The sequence below is a fragment of the Pteropus vampyrus genome, unplaced genomic scaffold (genome assembly GCF_000151845.1).
Source record: "Pteropus vampyrus isolate Shadow unplaced genomic scaffold, Pvam_2.0 Scaffold148, whole genome shotgun sequence".
NCBI lineage: Eukaryota > Metazoa > Chordata > Mammalia > Chiroptera > Pteropodidae > Pteropus > Pteropus vampyrus.
In genome coordinates, this window is record NW_011888929.1 from 1,926,485 (window position 1) to 1,945,618 (window position 19,134).

At 33.6% G+C, this 19,134-nt stretch overlaps 1 protein-coding gene across 1 annotated transcript in view; it reads left to right on the forward strand.

The window, feature by feature from the left end:
- CNTN5 (contactin 5) overlaps positions 1-19,134 on the forward strand; it is a 508,562-nt gene that overhangs the window by 177,299 nt on the left and 312,129 nt on the right. Inside the window, exon 7 of the mRNA XM_011369440.1 lies at positions 9,895-9,997. Within this exon, the coding sequence (XP_011367742.1) occupies positions 9,895-9,997 (103 nt within the window). The remainder of the gene's footprint in view (positions 1-9,894; positions 9,998-19,134) is intronic.

Sequence of the window (19,134 nt, forward strand, 5' to 3'; positions counted from 1 at the left end):
CATAAAGTCCTGTGATGAGGCTGTGATAATTTATATTCCCCCTCTGGAAACATGTATCTTTTGAACCACATTATTCATAGAGCTTTTGAAATCAAGAAGAGTTTATAAAATAAAATATGTGGATTGTTTACAGAGCAAACCAGGGCAGTTCCTGGTATGTTTAGCATTTCAAATTGAGTGCTAATAGCAGGAATGCCTGCATTCTCAATAACAAAACTAAGTTAGAAAACAATCTGTGCAGATTAAAATATAAAAATAAACTTTCAACAATAATTTAAAACAACCCATTTGTCACATTTTTCCCCAGAGTTATGCAACCAGGCAGCCAGTCCACTGAGCTGGCAGAACTACTTCCTCAAGGGTATTTTAAGCCCTTGACTTCTTGGTAATTACAGTCTGAATAGGTAGACAGCTATGGATAAGAAACTCTTCTGGAAGAAACAGTCTCTGAAGAATGTTAAAAATTTAGAAATGAAAGGCAATGTGGGCAAACATAGGTAATTGCAAGTGACAGAAGTTTGTTTGCTCAAGTCAACCTAAATAAGGGACTTTTGTTTTCAGGAAATATGTGACGTGATATAAGAAAGGAGGTGTTTGAGAAATCCAAGATTAGGGTCTGGCATATGGCATGACTTCATGGGGACTGAGGCTAGAAGGTAGCTGAATCCAAATAGTTCTAGGAATCTTAGCAATAGGAGTGTATACCTATTCCTTCTATTTCTTTCCCAGTAATGTGACTCAGCTATTATACACAGCTTTTCTACTCTCCAATTGACTTAGTCTTTCTCTCCGATTCAAATATATCCTTCCTACCATGTAGGTGTGTTTGTGTAGGAACTGCTTCCTCATAACGTAGGTTTATGCCACCTTTATCTGATTTTTGTATCTCACTGAATGCTTTTAGTTTCTCCTAGAAAGGACTACAGATTTAGCAATTTATGATTAATGTGTTTAATGATGTGAGAAAAGTCCACCATAGTTTTTACTTTCTCTTTTCAATGGAAAAAAATATGCTAGTAGAAATAAATATTTGAATGAACTAATCAAGAATATAGTTTCTAATGAAATCACAATAGAAAAGAATTAACTGATTAAGGTAGAAAATTCCCATAAAATGATTTAGAGATTTTCAAAGTGTTTAATTAATGAATCAAGTATTAATATGTCATTTGGAACCATTATATTTTTATTTAATTTCCTGAGATAGTATAGTTTTTTGCCCTTACTGGGCCCAGTCAAACTAGCTTTCATAGAAGGATACTTGGCTGTAGAAATGAGGACTTAGTTAATCAATACTCACACAGTTGTTGTTATACTCACATAGGTCTTGAAAACATCTCATAAAAGTATCACAATTTTTAGCAAGTACCAAATTTCTCTCTTTTCCTTTTTTAATATTCTAAAGGCACATGCATAGGACAAGAACACACACCCTTCAAAAAATCAAATAAAACTTAAGTTAAAACAAATTATCCATTTTTAAATATTTTAAATACGATTACATGCCATTTGACTAGTATATGTTCTGAAGTCTTAGGTGATTTCACCATTTTGTGAACATCACAGACTATACCTAAACAAACTTAGATGGTATAACCAACTACAGACCTAGGTTGTATGTATAGTCTGTTGCTCCTAGATTACAAGTTTGTATAGCATGTTGCTATGTAAAACAACATGAGGTTAAATCAAATGCAAGAGAAAATGATGCAATCAAGAGACTAGGCAACCCAAGATATATTGAGGCTGCTGTCAGCATAATATGGCATACTGCTTTATAGTTAACTTTTTTTAAGTAGGAAAAGTACACTCTAAAATAACAATAAAAAGTATTGTATAGTAACCACATTAGAAACATAGCAGTTTATTATCATTATCAAGTATTATATGCTGTACATAACTGTATGTGCTATACTTCTATATGACTGGCAGTGCGGTAGATTTATTTACACCAGAATCACCACAAACACATGAGTAATGTATTGGGCTATGACATTATAATGGCTATGACATCACTAGGTGATAGTAATTTTTCAGCTCCATTATAATCTTATGGGGCAACTGTTGTATATGGGGACCATCGTTGTCTAAAACATCATTATGCAACAAATGACTACAATGGACTTATTACAAAACTATGTATGTTTTTGGTTATGTAGGTATATTTATAGAGAAGTTTCTGTAATTTTATTTGTGAATAGATATTTATGAAAATGGCAAACATATTTGCTTCTCTAAAAAAGGAAAACTTTTCCACATCTTATTCAAATTGAATATTCAACCCTTCATTATCAAATTTTTTGTTTATCTAGCCTATTGTTTTAAGCTAGAGGGCATATATGTTTGTTCAGCAAAAATATATAGCTACTTTCTTTAGTCTTTACTTGTATAAATTTTTTTCCAAGTTATTAATACAAATGGAATGAGCCCTCAGATAATGGTGGAAGAGATGGGTATATTTTCCTATTATCACAGTGGCAAAAACAGAAGATAATACGTCTTAAAATTCAGTAATCAGAGGAAAGCAATTATAGTGTGAGGCAGCCCCTTGGTCAATTTATTCTTGATGCTTGGGAATGGGAAAAAAATCTATTGGTTTCTCTTATTTTCTGAATATATAAATAATGATGAAAAACGTCTTCTAATAATAAACTTCTCTAGTTCTTTTCAGTCTCCCTAGATAAATAATCCTTATAATGGTGCATTTATTTTACGATGATGCCTCTTGTCAGGAGATCCTTCAATCTGTTTATTTACATAACAATGACTCACCTCAAGAAACTGATTCAGGGTAATATACACTTTTTGAAATGAGAAAACAATATGTTGTCTATCTGTCTAGGCTTGTGAATTTGTTAATTATCAGGGAATTAAATTATTAGGGAATTAAAAAGAAGGCACCTGGATACTTTTCTAAATAATTAAAATTTTTAAAGACTATAATTTTTTAATTTATTTGAATATGGTAAGTAAAAATAAATATATTAATGTGCAATATATATTCCCTACCATCATACCACTAGACTTCTAAACCCTCAGTGACATTAGTTTTCTTATTATACACAAGAAAAAGATCCAGAGAGGTTCTGTGACTGCCTCAATGTTTCAACAGAGCCAGGGCTAGAGTTAGGATTTGCATCATTTATCTACAAAATCACAGGTTATGTCTGAAAGGATGACATGTTCCACATATAGTGCAATATCTGCAGGCTTAAAGTAAACAATTTAGTCATTATCTTTTTCCCTTTCATTTTCTCTTTCATTTATTTTTATTATCATCAATATTTATTGTTATTATTTAGTTGAGTTTTTATTTCCTTAGCAGGGGGCTTACAAGACATAATAAATATATATTTATAATCAAATTCCTAAAGACAGTAAAAAAAAAGTAACAATTACAAATGAAACATATATGAAAATTAAGAACTATAAAATAAAAATAATGTAGAGAACTCTGAGATGACATATATTTCTGGTGAAATAAACAAAAAAGTCCCCAAGACATTTTATTAAATAATTTCAATGCATTTTAATGGGCAAATCATATAATGCAAACTTTAGTTCAGTTCATAGGTCCCTCATTGTGATGCTTATCCTTGGTATAGCTTCATTACATTTATTGCGTTCAATTTATGAATATATAATCATTGATAACAATGTGTATGTATAATATTAACTCCAGGTACTATCTTTAAAGAAAATCAGATGCCTATTGATTGTTGAAGTTATTTTTCCAAATGAGTGTTAATGCAAATTTATCAAGCTACTACTGAGGCATCTTAATAAGTGAATAATAAAACATAATATTCCTAGATGTTATTTATCATCTAGTTCCTGCTTATATTTGAAATTTCTCTTACTACTCTTTCATGTTCAATGTAATAAAATTAAATTTCTGATAAAATTTTAGATAGTCTCACTTCCATGTCTTTACTAACACTGCCTTCTCCCTGAGAGTCACTAAACCTCCACCATCATATCTTTAATTACAGTCCCACTGTCACAATGGACTTAAAGCACTTCCCCCATTTTTCTCAATTTTACTAGTCAGTAATCTCTGTTCCTCTCAACTTTCATAATATTTTATCTGTACTTTTTTATTTCATTAATCCTCTTTTATTAGGAAATATATAATATGTTACATCCTCTGTTAGGATTTACATTCTCTACCATAATGTATGATGTTTAAAAATAGAAGAAATCATATATATATTGTTTTGTCTTGTCCTCTATTCCATCACCACTCCATCTTGTCCTTTGCCTAATTTAGAATATGATAGACTCAAAATCCAGATAGGTTATGTGATACAACCTGATGTTGTGTCACCACTGGTTATGCTGAGCTCAATGAGGTATCAGTCAGAAATCTTTTGGCTGCAACTGAGAAACCCAAATTGAAATAACTTAAGCAAATAAAAAATTCACTTTATTTAAAAGAGAAAATGGCAAGAAATCAAATCTCAAGTAGAACTGACATGCCACCAGAACTCTCTCTTTCCAGCCCTCTTCTATCTACATTGGCTTAATTCTTTTTGATGGCAGATTAACCCCTTCTACCAGTGGAAGCTTCACTGTCTCTCGAACATGCAGTCTCTTTTTGGCCACCAAGAAGCAACTGAGATTTAGATTCCTGATCTCTAGTTCAAATATCCAGCCTCAACTGCTCATGAATGAATCAAACACTGTGTACAGGCAATGGGGTTATCTAACTGGCCAAGCTCGGGTCTGATGCCCATAAAAAGTTAATAACTACAGCCAGAAAGGTGAACTTATAGGAAGACAGTAGTTCCCATTCAACTCACATGGTTAGAAAAGATGGAAGAAGCATTTCTCAAAAAGAAATACTCAGAATATAATAGCTATTTTTGGAATACAAGAAACAGATGTTGAATACAATTGATAAAAATGTTGAAGACAAACATGTAAATACTCATTATTTGGACATAAAAAATGATCAGCCAAACCTTTTTAACCAATTTTTAATTCAAATTTTTAAGATTTACTGGATATAAATTATTGACCATACTATGAAATGACTATTACTATGCGTATCAGACAGAAATGTCACTTGAAATATTTGTTATCACATGGACACTGACCAATCAGAACTGATTACTAGACAATTGGGGGGGGAGGGGAAACAGCACTGATGTGAGTATTAGTACATACAAATTGAATATAATTTGCCCTACTGTTAGGGCAAGTCACTAATAAATGCAATATGATTATAGACCCTCTGTGTACCATTTTATCAGGCATTTTAGTCTGCTATACTCTAATCCTAAAAATGGCAAATAATATGATAAAAATAAAAATCAGTATAGGTCCAACTTTGAATTTCTTTAATGTACATAAAATCACTTAGAGAAACTATTAAAATACAGAGTCTATACCCCCATCTTCAAACATTATTTACTATTAGGCTTGGAGTTGAACCCAGTAGCACAAAATTTTAGTAAGGTTTTCAGATTTTTCTGAGGTCATTGGCTCTCCGTTCTGCAATACACTTGGAGAAACACTGCTCTAAATTTCCACTTACGGAAAAGCACCTTGGTTCTTTGTAAGTAATTGGAATAAATAAGAAAACCAACAACCATGAAGACATAGAAGGGGACTAATGTGCTCTCAGCTGGAAGGCTTCTGTTTATTAGGAATTAGGGTAATTTGGGATCATTTTCTAATGGCATGTAATCCCAAAGTAGGGCAACCAACTAATCTGAAAGATACAGATGTGAGAAAAGAGATGAAAATACGGTATAATGTTTCTTGAGCATATTTACCTTGATACTAAGGGCTATCAAGAAATAAGAGATATGCTGACTGAAGAAATAAGCCTAATAATCTTATCTTTAACTCTGTATCTTATAGGATTGTTTCTTTTTCCTTTCATTAGCAAACTATACCCAACAAAAGAAACTAAAGCTAAGCTGCATATGACTTGAGATATTAAAAATTGTAGCTGAAATAAACCAAGTAGCCAGGCTAGATAATCAATGATTGATGTAGTATATGTGGTATGTCTGGACTGTTATACTCTGTGATTGAAATCCCCCAACGGAGTGATGTCAAGAAAATAGCTATGGAGTTAAGGTCAGAAAACTCTTATATTTGCCCTATTTCCACCAACAGCTTTCTACATGACCTTGGGCCACTTACATGATTCCTTTGACTCTTAGCTCTTTCATCTTTAAAAGGAAGAAGAAATTAAGCTAAAGAAAACTTTATTTCTAATCTAATTATCCCATGAAACAAAGCAAAACTTAATTCCTGAATGTAATCAATTATTAAAAAGTGAGACATCTCTCATCTGTCCTTATATCATAACTATCAAAGTAAAATTAAAGAGAACTAGTTATTTCTTACTGTGCAGCTCAAAATTAGGTAATATAATTTGAAGCCTCTTATTCAAAACTTTTAATTTTGTTTTTAATATCTAGTTCAGAAATTAGCAAATTTCTTGGACCCTGGAATAAGGCTTAACACTATCTTTGGCCAGATAGGAATTATTTGAAGAACACCAAAAGGCACAACCTGGACAAAATTACTTCACAGATACTACCAGGAGTGGCTATCCTTTAAGTCGTTCTTAAGGATTAAAGCTATAAAGAATGTCTTCTTTGCAATCACAAACATTATCCAGAAGAGAAGAGAGAATACATGGATTTGGCTCCTATTAGCCAATAATATCAGTAATATCTTGGTAATATAAAGACACAGATCCAGGTTTTGAAGAGCCTGAGATGTATAATTATGAGACTCTCTTTAATTAAAAGTATACAAAAGCATTAATATAAAAGTCGATTCTCAAGGGAATTTTTATTTAGAATAGAAAAATGAATCGAAACAAATTACTGGAGCTTTAGAGGTTCAGGTCCCTTTATTCTGAGACCTCTTTAAACAATTTACTAAAAATGATTACATAAAAATATCTTCTATGGGCGAGGCAGATAAGGGTATAGGGGTTAAATATTTTGTGACAGAAGGAAATTTAACTTTGGATGGTGAACACACAATGCAATATACATATGACGTTAGTATTGAATTGTACACTTGAAACCTATTTGATTTTATTAACCAATGTCACCCTGATAATTTTAATTAAAAAAATGTTTTCTAAATTCAACCTTACTTTTACTGCCCTTCTACAACATTTGACAGTATTCAGCAACTGCCAGCACTCACAGGGATTTGTGCAAGTAACAGTATTAAGTTTAAAAAGCATCGTGATAAATCATGTATTATTAAATCATCAGTTTAACAGGCAGACAAGGAACAAGAATATTACAGAATGAATGTTGAGATCCGATGAAGAGATTAGAAGCTGACTTTAGGGACTGCTTCAGATGGGTAGTCAAAGGTAGCCACTGGACAGGATGTCTGGGAGTCTTCATATGGGGGCTTAACTAGTATGAGGATGTTAAAGATAAACTTCTCATCATTGGATACACTCAGAGAGATATCACTAGCACACCAAACCCTGCTATGAAAGAGAGACACAGGAAAAAAAGAAGACAGGAGGAAATAAAAGAAAAGAATTTGGAAAATGTTGTGGTAGAGCAGAAGGAGGATATGAAAAAAAGAAATAGAGAGAAAACATTAGAAAGAGATAGAGAAGTGCTTAACCATCTGTTATGAATGAAATGATAGTACTAATCACTCAGTTCACTTACTGTATATCAGGCTCTTGGCATGCAGTGAACATAAAACTGGGAAAAAATTGAGGGAATTAACCTGTTAGGACAGAACATTACATTAATGATAAATTCTCTCTATTCCCTCGGTTTAGAAAAATGAGACACAGGTCACTGACCTGTCAGAGATGGTACAGTCTAGTCATTAGCAGAGCCAGATCCAGAAGCCTAATCTCTTTGATGAGAAAACATCAATGATATTTTCTCTGGCTGCTTTTCAGAAAAAATAAAAAAATTAAAAAAATTAAAAAAAAACATAATCTTTCTGTCCTCGGTGAATTTAAACACTTTCCATCTGAAGTCATCCACATTCTTCCTTCAAGGCCCATCTCAAATCGATAATGAAGGAATGAATAAATAAAATAATTAATTATGAATGCATAAAAGTTTTGGGGGTTTTTTTGCCAAAGGTAACCTTTTCTGCTTTTGCATGTCCAGTGTATCTTGCCTGCATATTTTAGAGCATTTATCTTACTCTGCCTGAGTTTCTTTCTCTCCTCTTTCATCCCACACACACAAAGAATTACACACAGAGCTATATGTGCAAATATGTCTATAAACAAAGACACCCCCCAAAACCCACACAAAATCCTCAGAAAAGCATCTGTTCTGTGCTAACTCATAACTGTGTTGTCTATGGTACTTTACACATAAGGATTTCCTAAAAATTATTTTTTGGGAAGAAATTAGCTCCAGGGCTGCCTGAGGGCACTAGGCACTGGAATTCACCTGGCCTCAGCTAGTGCACTATTTTCTGATAGGTGAAAATCCTATCCAATCTCATGGCTTTGACTGCCATCTAAGTGTATATATAACTTGTCCAGAACTTATCCTGAGCTTCCTTCTTTCATTGCATTATCTAGTCAGATCCCTCCTTCTGAATATCTTATAGGTATTCAACTAAATACTTCTAAAATGAAAGTCATCAGCTTTCATTTTATATATGTATCAGCAAAATGTCAGTCCTCTATTCAAAACTCCTGTGACTCCTGATTATTTACAGATTAAAGTTTGAATGTTTTACTTTGATGATCAAGTCTCTCTATTTTTAAACTTTCTTTATATTTCCCAAAGTGCCTAGATTATTTCCCTTCACATTTCAATGTGCCAGAAAAACTGGTATTTTTATTTCTGGTGATTTCCCATCTCTCTATCTTTATTCCTACAGTTCCATTTACTTTCTTTCCTATCTTTTCCTGTATTGCTGTATTCTTATATATTCTGCATTCTTATAACCATTCTTATAATCCCCTCAAATGCTTTAAGAATACCTCGTTCATGGCACTTATCACTTTCTATCTTGCATTAAAATTATTTTGATATATAGTTTTGATAATTTTACAATTATTTTGAGTATTTTTTGTTTCTTTTTAAGAATACACTTGTCAAGAGCTTGAGCACACAATCCATGGCTGATTTATCTTTATAATGCCCACAATGCCTAGCAAAATGCTTGCATATTATAGATGTTCAATAAATGTATGTTGACTTAGTAAATAAGTATTCATTTATTTGGTACTGCTAAAATTTGGATACCTTTACTTATTTTTTTAAAAATCGACAATCATTTACCATGAGAAATGCTCATAGATATTTATTTCCTCTGTAATATAATCAATACCTAAACTATCAACATTGATTAACACTTTAAATAATTAGTATTTTAGAAGTTATGAACATTTTACATTCCCACCAGCAGTATATAAGAGTTCCTTTTCCCCACAACCTCTCCAACACTTATTACTTATGCAGAGCCTCATGGACATGGATAATAGTTTAGTAGTTACCAGAGGGCAGGAGGGGGAAAAGGGAGATAAATATGGGTAAAGGGGATCAAATATATGGTGACAGAAGGAAATTTAACTTTGGGCGGTGAACACACAGTACAATACACACATGATGTAGAATTGAACTGTATACTTAAAACCTATGATTTTTATCAATCAATGTCACCCCAATGAATTTAATTTAAAAAAATATTTTTTTAAAGATGAGAACATATAAAATCCAATCCTTAAGGAAAGATAAGAATTTCATCATAATGATTGAATCTAAGTGTACTCTTTATTTCAATGCATCAAAAATTTAGCAGTCATCAAACAGACATTACCAAACCACAGTGCTTTTCAATGTAACCAATCACAGGATTGAAAAGAAACTGTGACATTCGTTTTATGCTTAAAGGCTATTCTTTATTTCCCAGGTGCGATGGGAGAATACGAGCCAAAAATTGAGGTCCATTTTCCTCTCACAGTTACAGCTGCTAAGGGAACAACTGTTAAGATGGAGTGCTTTGCACTCGGCAAGTAAGTACATATTCTTCTATAATTAGACACAATTGTATATTAAAATGTGACATATCTTATTTTTGAATCACTTATTTTGCTAGCTTTTATTTTTCCAGAAGATCCTTGTCTATTTATTTTTTATAAGTAGGGCAAATGGGAATTGATGAAGTAACCAATTATAATTATCTTTCTAATCATTTCTATGAACAATAATGTATTTAGTTTTGCTATTTTAACATAAAGGAAACTTCTTTAAATAAAGGAAGAGGATTACACTTCTGCCTATGTATCTTAAAATTTCAGTATTCTTAAATTTTGTTCAGCAACTATATTAATAAAAAGAGGATAAAAGGATAAGGTGCTACCTGCTCCTCATGTATAGAATATAGATTTTGATAAGATATAATAAGACAATGGTATAAAAATCATAAAGATAATAATTACAGTGAGCCAATAGATTACTTCAGTATCTTCTGAAGTAATGATAGCATGATAGCACCAGCTGTCAATATGTACAACATGTAATCATTCCCCAAATCAGAAAGATGATTTATATCACACTTTAATGCCTGCTATACTTAATGATTCTATTTCTGAGAGTTTAAATCCCATGATATATAATTACTTGTCAATGATGTTTACAATATGAGTATTGGGTGTAGAGGCAGAAGTAGAATTTTGATTATATTTGATTAGAGCATTATGACTTATTTTAAACAGAATGTTGTTGTTGTTGTTGTTTTTAGGGTGATAAGACCTCAGAGTCCTTTCTAGACTCTATAATTATAATTTGCATAACTGCATCTCTGTCAGAGTTACTAATCATTTACTTCAGTTGTGGTGAGCTACTGGCAGCATAACTATAAAGTACTTAGAGATAAAAAAAAATGCTGTATGAATGTGCTTAAGGTAGATTTAGTGTATGGGTGAGGAAAATATTAGTAAATATGAGAAATTTAGCTAGTAAAATAAGGTTTAGGGCACAAACATAGTAAACACTATGCTTTCTAATTTCAAGATAGATTGAAACAGCACATATGTACAATTCTATTTCAATCTAAGTAGAAGCAGGATCATAATAAACAAAAAACAAATCATGTGGTCATTCTTTTAACTAAAAGGTGAGTAAAAATATGTTTCAAGAACTTAAAATTCATTGAGGAAGTATTTGGACAGATAACTGAGGAAGGCTTCTAAACACAAAGATATAGTTAAATGCACATGTTTAAATAATATCTTAAAAATTGTATTTTTCATCATTTGCCCATGTTGTTGTGTCAGGTATATGCCTGAACGTCTAAAGTAAGCAGCTTAATTCTGACAAATACAAAAATAATATATTTTGGTTTGGTTTGATGTCAAAGGTTTTAGTATATCCTGCAGTTAAATAATTCTTAAATGCCAGTATTTTCACTAAAGCCACAAACAAAAGGAGGTCATACTATAAAACAAATTAAAGAACTGGATTTACGGAGTAAAAAACAATATGAGATATTTTCTCAGGCAAGCTTATTTGTAAGTTAGATGTGTTTGCTTTTGGAAATCTTTAAATATGCTTGGTAAATTGATCATTAAAGTCCCTTTCATTCTAGGTAAGATCCAACAGTCAAAATATGTTTTTTTAATACTTTATTTTCTCCAACTTCTTCATTCCTTCTTTGCTATGCCCTCTCCACACTTCACTCCAAATAAATAAATAAGTAAACAGGAAAATAAAGAAGACACACACTGTCAAGATGGTCTCTGTTGTTCATTTGATTTCCTTTTGGGGAAGTGTTACAATTATGATTAAAAAAAAAAAGGTATAAAGAGATCTACTTTTACCTAACCCAACACTCTGATGAAAGTAAAAAAGGTCAAAGAATAACATCTTTACTTATGTTAATGCTTTTACAGCACATTATCACAGGAGAAGATCATCAGTGCATCCCAACGTGATGACAGCAATTTCAAATTAATACCTGAGCATATACTTAGTTCCCACAGATCACCTGAGCCGCTTGCACTTTAACAGTTACATGGTTCTCTAGTGGATCTTTTGTTGTCCAAGAACTTTAGTATTTGTCATTGGATATCAAGTAGGACCTTGCCACTCAAGCTGATTTTTGCTCTCATTCTGTTCACATGGAGTGTTTCAACCACATGTACCTCATATAGTATTATAATCAAATTCTGGCATAGAGCTTATTGAGCTATTTTCTATCTAGCCTTTGCACTTGCTGTTCCCTCTATTAGGAACACTGTTCTCTATTCTTTTCGTGTTGGATCCCACTTATCCTCTAGCCTCCACTTAAATATCAGCTTCTAAAGAGGCTATCGGTGAATACCTTCTCTAACTCACACTGATCATTCTCTACCTGAATACTTGTATTTCTTTCTTCATAACTTTTACCACAGTTTTAAATTATTTACTTTTGTGTTTCTCTACTTTAAAAAATTTCTCTCTGCATCAGTCAGGAATCCAACTGAAAACAGGATCCAACTCAGATGGTTCAAACGAGTTTAGTAAAGGCACAAATTAAAGATTTGTAAGCAGAGTTAAGAGGACCAAGAAAGGAAACTGAGGCATTAGTAGACTAGTGATAGCAAGATATCATTCTCACCCCTAAGCCAGAATAAGCAAGGGGGAGGAGACAGTGTCATCAGAACCAGAGAGAGCGAAGACATGGAATAGGCCATGGGCCACCCAGCAGGAGCTGTGGTAACCATAGTTGTGAAGATATGCATTAAAAGAGCATGACCAAGGAAAAGGTCAGGAAATTAATATCCTGACTTCTTTTTCCTCATTTCTTATGACCTCCTCTGATGGCTCTCAAGACAGCCAGAAGCCAGCTTGTAGGCCCAGAGGTGCAGTTGGCGGTACACAAAGCAAGGCAGAGAGCATGGGAGAAGAGGAGAGTAAGGGAAGCAAACAGAATAACCAGCAAGTCCCCTTTGTTGAGTTTTACAGCACCTGAGAAAAGGAATCATGACTTCATTCTTCACTTATGTATTCCTAGTGCCTACCACAGCACGTAGCACACAGATGGAATTCAGGAATATTTGTTGAAGAAACTAATGAACTCAGACATATTGTGTCTATTTAAGCCAATCAACTATTTGTCGTTAACAGGTAATAAATAATAGCTTATTTATGCATAAAGACTTTTGACTAACTCCTATTCTCCCAAACAAATCCACCTATATCCACTCCACACCTGTCTCTTGCCTTCTCGTCTTTTCTATTTTATGTCCAAATTTACACTTGTATTCTTATCCACACCTTTTCCCATCCTTGCCTCACTCTAGCAATATCTTTCTCTCTTAGACTTACAATTTCTCCTTTTCTTTTGATTTTATTCTCAAAGCTTATTATCACATTTATTCATTCTTACTATTTAACAAAAACAACCTTCAATCCCAGAAAAAAAAAAAAAAAAAACCTTCTCTTTATTGACCCTTAGGAAAGATTTGTTTGTTTCCTTTGACGGGTAGAATTTGTCTTTCGACAACTGTCTCTAATTTCCTTTCAAGAGTACTGTGACCGCTGGTTAAAAATAGACCTGGGAAATAGCAAAGATACCCCTTTTTTCCTAACGAAAGTCTCTGGGCTGAATGCTGAGCAAGAAAAGTCATGTCTACTCCCTGCATATGCCACCAACCACTTAAAATTGTTATGTAATAAAGTAGTTACCCAAAGGCAGCTAATTAAGGTGGCCTGCCTCTCGACTTCTACTCTTAATATTCTGCCTGAGTGGGCTGATGAGCGGAGGCAAAAGAGAATTTAAAAAATTTTTATTTCCAACTTTGACCCAGACCATTACTCTCCTTTCAGGAAACATTACATCTACATTATTAGAAGGCAAATGGATATTATTATATTCTTAGAGCAGTGTAGGGAAAGAATCCTACTGCCTCTGCTGACAACACATTTTTCCTGTGACAACTTTTTTCGTCAAAAACTTCTACATTATACCCAACCTAATTCTGCTAGTTTAATCCAGTACTGTTGGAAAATCACCCCCTCCCCACCTTGTTGAAGCTGGAGAACAGCTTGTGAGCATTCTTTTGACACTAACCTTCCATATGTCTAAAACAGCCTTTTATTTCCAAAGTAAGTAAACTCCAATTTTTAACACTTTGCTGTATTTCCCAAGTCTTTTTACACCTTTGTTTCCCTATGGATACTCTTTAAGCATTTCCCATTTTTTCTGGGGAAATTATCTTTACAGAACTAACCAACACCAAAACAGTATATCACAATTACTTTATGCATAAATTCTCTACTCAGTATTTTATAATTCTATTTGCAGAGAGATTTCTAGGAGTAACTAGTACATGTCCGTTGTATTCTACTGCAGCAGCCTATGAGAAACCATTTGATGTTGGCTAAGTTGAGATTTAGTAGAGGTTTCTTTAGAAGAAAACTTACAGTTTATAGCTTTTCTGTTGACTTTGTACTTAACTTCAGATTAGGCAGGTTAGTGAACTTGTATAATATTGAGATCATAAAATTCTAACCTAAAATTATTTGTGTTCTGCTATTTTCCTTTAAAAACACAGAAAAAGTATCAGCTTATATATTTTTAAATTATCCATGCAACTATGGCTGCATTAATTTAATCCTCTGAACACCTTTAAGAACAGATTACACAGAGGTAAACATCCTTTTCAAGAGAGTAAAAACATAGTTTGTGGATACAATGGAACAGCACTCTGACATAGTTTGAAAGTGTGACCTTAACAATACAAAGAAATTTCCCACTTTGGCCTATTGAAGATACATGAGATTATGTCATGGGTCAGAGAAAATTCAAGAGAAAGAAAATCTGCCATTGTTGTCATCATTTTTACTTTATAGTTACAAGTAAAGAATCCCTTAGAACCCTAATAAATATTTCAGTTTAATAATTCTCTTTATATGTTGTATATAATTGAAAGTTGGTGACATTTTCAACTGGTTGTACTGTTTTTAAGTCTAGTGTATATAAGTTGTTAACTAGGTAAGACAGTAAAATGAGAGCTTTCAAGTATGTAGAGTTAGTAACTGCTAGAAGAAGCTTCCATCTCTAGGGCTTGTCCTACAAGAGCTGGAAAAACTCAAACTAGATTACATTGCTGCTTCAGGAAGAGTGCACTGTTAAGGTTCAAGTCACATGAATCTCAAGCAGACAAGAACCAGACTGAGAGGGAGCAGTGTGTGTCTTTCTCTCCTCTAGCCTTGCAGTCTCCCTCTAGCGCCCCCTCTTGGCAGTCCTTCTGTGGTCCTGTAACTGTTCCTTCAGTCTAAAATACAGCAGGCCCTCAAATAAGTGTATCATTCAACATTTAACATTGTTTTGTTATAATGTTCATGAGAAAAAAAAATTAATTCCCATCCCAGGTTGCTGTCTGTTTGGAGTTTGTACATACTCTCCATGTCTGCACGGGTTTCTCCAGAGACTCCGGTTTCCCTCAACATCCCAAAGATGTGCATGTGATGTAAATTGGCATGTCTACATTGCCCCAGTCTGAGTGAGTGTGGGTGTGGGTGTGAACACACCTTGAAAAGGAAGGGTGTCCCATCCAGGATGGGTCCCACCTGTGTCCTGAGCTGCCGGGACAGGCTCTGGCCACCGTGACCCTGACCCGTAATAAACAGGTTGGAAAATAATTATCTTACTTTCTTTTGTTAATCTTTCTTAAATGTACATATAGCTCACATTTATTTCAGTGTTTAATATTATAAGTGTTTGGAATTTATATTTAGAAGTTTGGTGATGTTTTTGTGACCAGAAGTGGGAACTTAACTCCTGTTTAGCCTATAGTAAAATTGTTTTCATTATAGTTTTGCTTAAAGTCACAGTTTCCAAGAACCTGTCTACAATGTTAAGTCTTACTGTATTCTGTCCTCACACTCCCATTCAGTCTTCAAGACAGGTCAAATGCCATTTCTCTGTTAAATCCTACCTGCTTTACTTGAGACCCAATCTCTTACCTTTGGAACTAATGACCACCCGTATTTTTCCATCTAGCCTGCCTGCATTGAGGTGATGTGTATTTCTGTCATCTTTACTGTAGTACATTTTGGATCCCTAGAGTATTTTTATATGCAGCAGGTGCTGAATATGTTTACTGAATTTAATTCAGGCATGAGAAATATGGTCAATCTTTTATAACAAGAGGTATGTTATTTCCTTGGTTTGGTCAGATAGAAGTCTCCAGATGCCTTTCACATGTCTTGGCCCTGAAAATTCTGACCACATTGTATTAGCTAGTTTTTTGGCATCTTTCATTTCATCAGGTGACCTTTTGCAGACCCCAGAAAGATCACCAGTTATGCCATATAGCCGCCAACAACTAAAATATAAGATTTGGTCACTGATGCTTAAACGACCCTGTGCACAAGGGCAAATTTAGGGTTATTCAGTAATAAAAAAAGCCATATGCTATAAAACAACATCAGTTCATCTACTATGACAATCCTGCAAGCAAATAGTGTTACAGACAGATTTTTTTTTTCACTTTACATGTTCCTTATCTTGCTTTTGCAGCCATTAACACACAATCAGATCAGCTGTGTTCAAAAGGCCTTGAACCAGTTACTGTAATAATTACGTGAATGACCTTTCCAGACGCATCTGAAACCAGGTGGTGAGGTAAAAGAACACATTCAATTTCCTGCCCTTTTTAGTTCCTGCTTATCTCTCTTTCAGATAGCTTTTACAAATCACCTTTTGTTGTACTCCATCAAATGCCTATTAGGGAACCAAGACATCAAATAATTTTTTTCTCTTTTTATATGTTTATTGAAAGTAAGAAAGTAACCAGTTATCAATTGATAAAGTCGTTTTTACTGTAGTTTATGTTTTCTTTTCCTCAGTCCTTAGCCAAGCTGTCTCAAATGGCTGTTCTCATATCCCATTGTAACTGTGAGAATGACAAAAATTCCTCTGAGACTTCCCACAGTCTGCAACTAGCAAACGTTCCTAAAAGAAACTGGTCTTTAGTTACAGATTAATTATTTATTAATACTATTTTGAACTGCCAGTCACTAAGGGCTGTAGAAATTAAAATAAATAAGAATTGTACATATTTGTCTATCAAACCAAGATCAAATCACTTAATTGTTAGATTGATAGAAGATCTGGGGAAAGGAGTTAGTCACTGGGCATAGAAATCAATAAATGTTTAGATGTCACAGGAAAGTAGTACGTTATGGAGTTCAGGAAATTACCTTGTGAGCTATTAGTTGCTTCAGTATTGTTGAAACTAAGGATGCATCCTCATTTCAGGTGGTACCCAAAGGAGATGGGTGCTAAGAGAACCTTGACGATCACATAGCTCAATATCAATTTGTAGATAGGAAACTGATATTCAGCAGGGAAGAGCTAGACAAAGACATGTGAGCTTGCTGGCCAGGCTAATGGTTCGATGCTTCTTCATTTGATGTTCTTTATATTTTCAACATTATTCCATAGTACCAACTATGGAAGGGAATGTTTTACTTACTTATTTACTTTTGCACTCAGAGGTGCCATCTAGTGCTAGAGAACCAATAATTCACATAATTTTTTACACTTGAAGTCACAGTTAACTGATATATGTCCAACTTTTCTAGGTCTGTCTTAGGACCACTTAAACTGCCTCATCAGAAAACCTGAATGCTTGCACAAGGCCTCACGGCAAGGAAGCTATAGAGGTAGAACCAGGTCTCCTGATTCTAAAACTAATGCATTTCTCAACTTACCATACCACTTTTCAGTTGCTGAGAGTAATTTCCATTTTATCATAGCAAATTTTTTTGTATGCACTTAAGTATCTCAATGTTTGAGAATTAGGAATACGCTAGACAAGCCACCAAGGGCATAAAGCAAAAGATAATCCCAAAATGACTGAGATTTTTACTTGGATCAGTTTAGATTCATCCAACAACTTTATTTTGGGTGAACCTCCCTGGAGCTTTCATAGAATAACCTCTTCCACTGGATTTTGATTGTGGATCAGAAAATGGTTGACCATTAACATTCACAAAGAGGATATAAGGAATCAGTATATCCCTCAGGAGTTTATAACTCCTATCTCATCCCCCTCCAAAAAAATTTTACAAGATACATAATCTTGATACCAGAGTAAGCCTTTAATGCAGCAAAAATAGAAGAAATTTTAACCAAAAAGTTGTCAAAAATCTCAGTATACTTAAAACTTAACCCTACCTAGGACTGGATGCTTTCCATATCTCACTTAAATTCTAACCACATCTCCTTTCTGACATAGTTTCTCAATGGATTAAAAACAAGAATACATTTAGGTAAATTCTTTATCCTTCTGACCTCAGTTTCCTTATTTTGAACCCTTCCAGTCTTGATTTCTGTGTTTTATGTAATCGGCCACCCACAAATTCTCACTGAGTGTTTTAATAGAAATTAAAATTAAAATTTTAAATTTAAATTAAAATCTTTTCTAATAGTGATAGAATACCCATATTATACTCTTAAAATTTACTTAAATAACTGCAAATATGCTGGAGTTTCTTTATTTCTCATTCTGGTCAATACGCTTAATTACAACACTTAATATTTAAAGCTAACAAAGGATATGTATGTTAGTGATATGTGTCTTACTGATTCATTGTACTGAAAGTGATATGTATCTTACTGATTCATTGTACTATGCACTAAGCTTACTTGTCATATGTTTATTTTTGTCATGTTGGTATTGTTTGAGCTAAGGTAGCATCGAAACTTGTCCACTAGAGAAAGACGAGTTTAGAATGTTAAGGTGTTTTCACACACAATTCTTAGAATGATTTGATGCTAAGTTGGAAATTTAGGTTCCAAACATGATTTTCAGTGGGTGAGTCACACATACATGACAGTATTTAAGACATTTTCGTTTTGTATTTTTTATTTCAATAACTGAAAATTTTAATGTCATGATCATGTATAACTTACTGATATGTTACATCTTCCTTGACACCACCCTCTCCCTAACTTCGATAGACGGGTATCCCGCCTCGAACCCTAAACATTATCATTGGCCTCTTTCAATCTTTTTTTGTAAAATTCCCTCATATCCACTTCTTTTTTTCTTTTCTATCTGCCACAACTATAGTTAAATCTATCATTATTTAACTAGTTTCATGCTCCAATTTTTTCTGCAAGCAAACTAGAGATATCCTTTAAAAAAAAAATCAC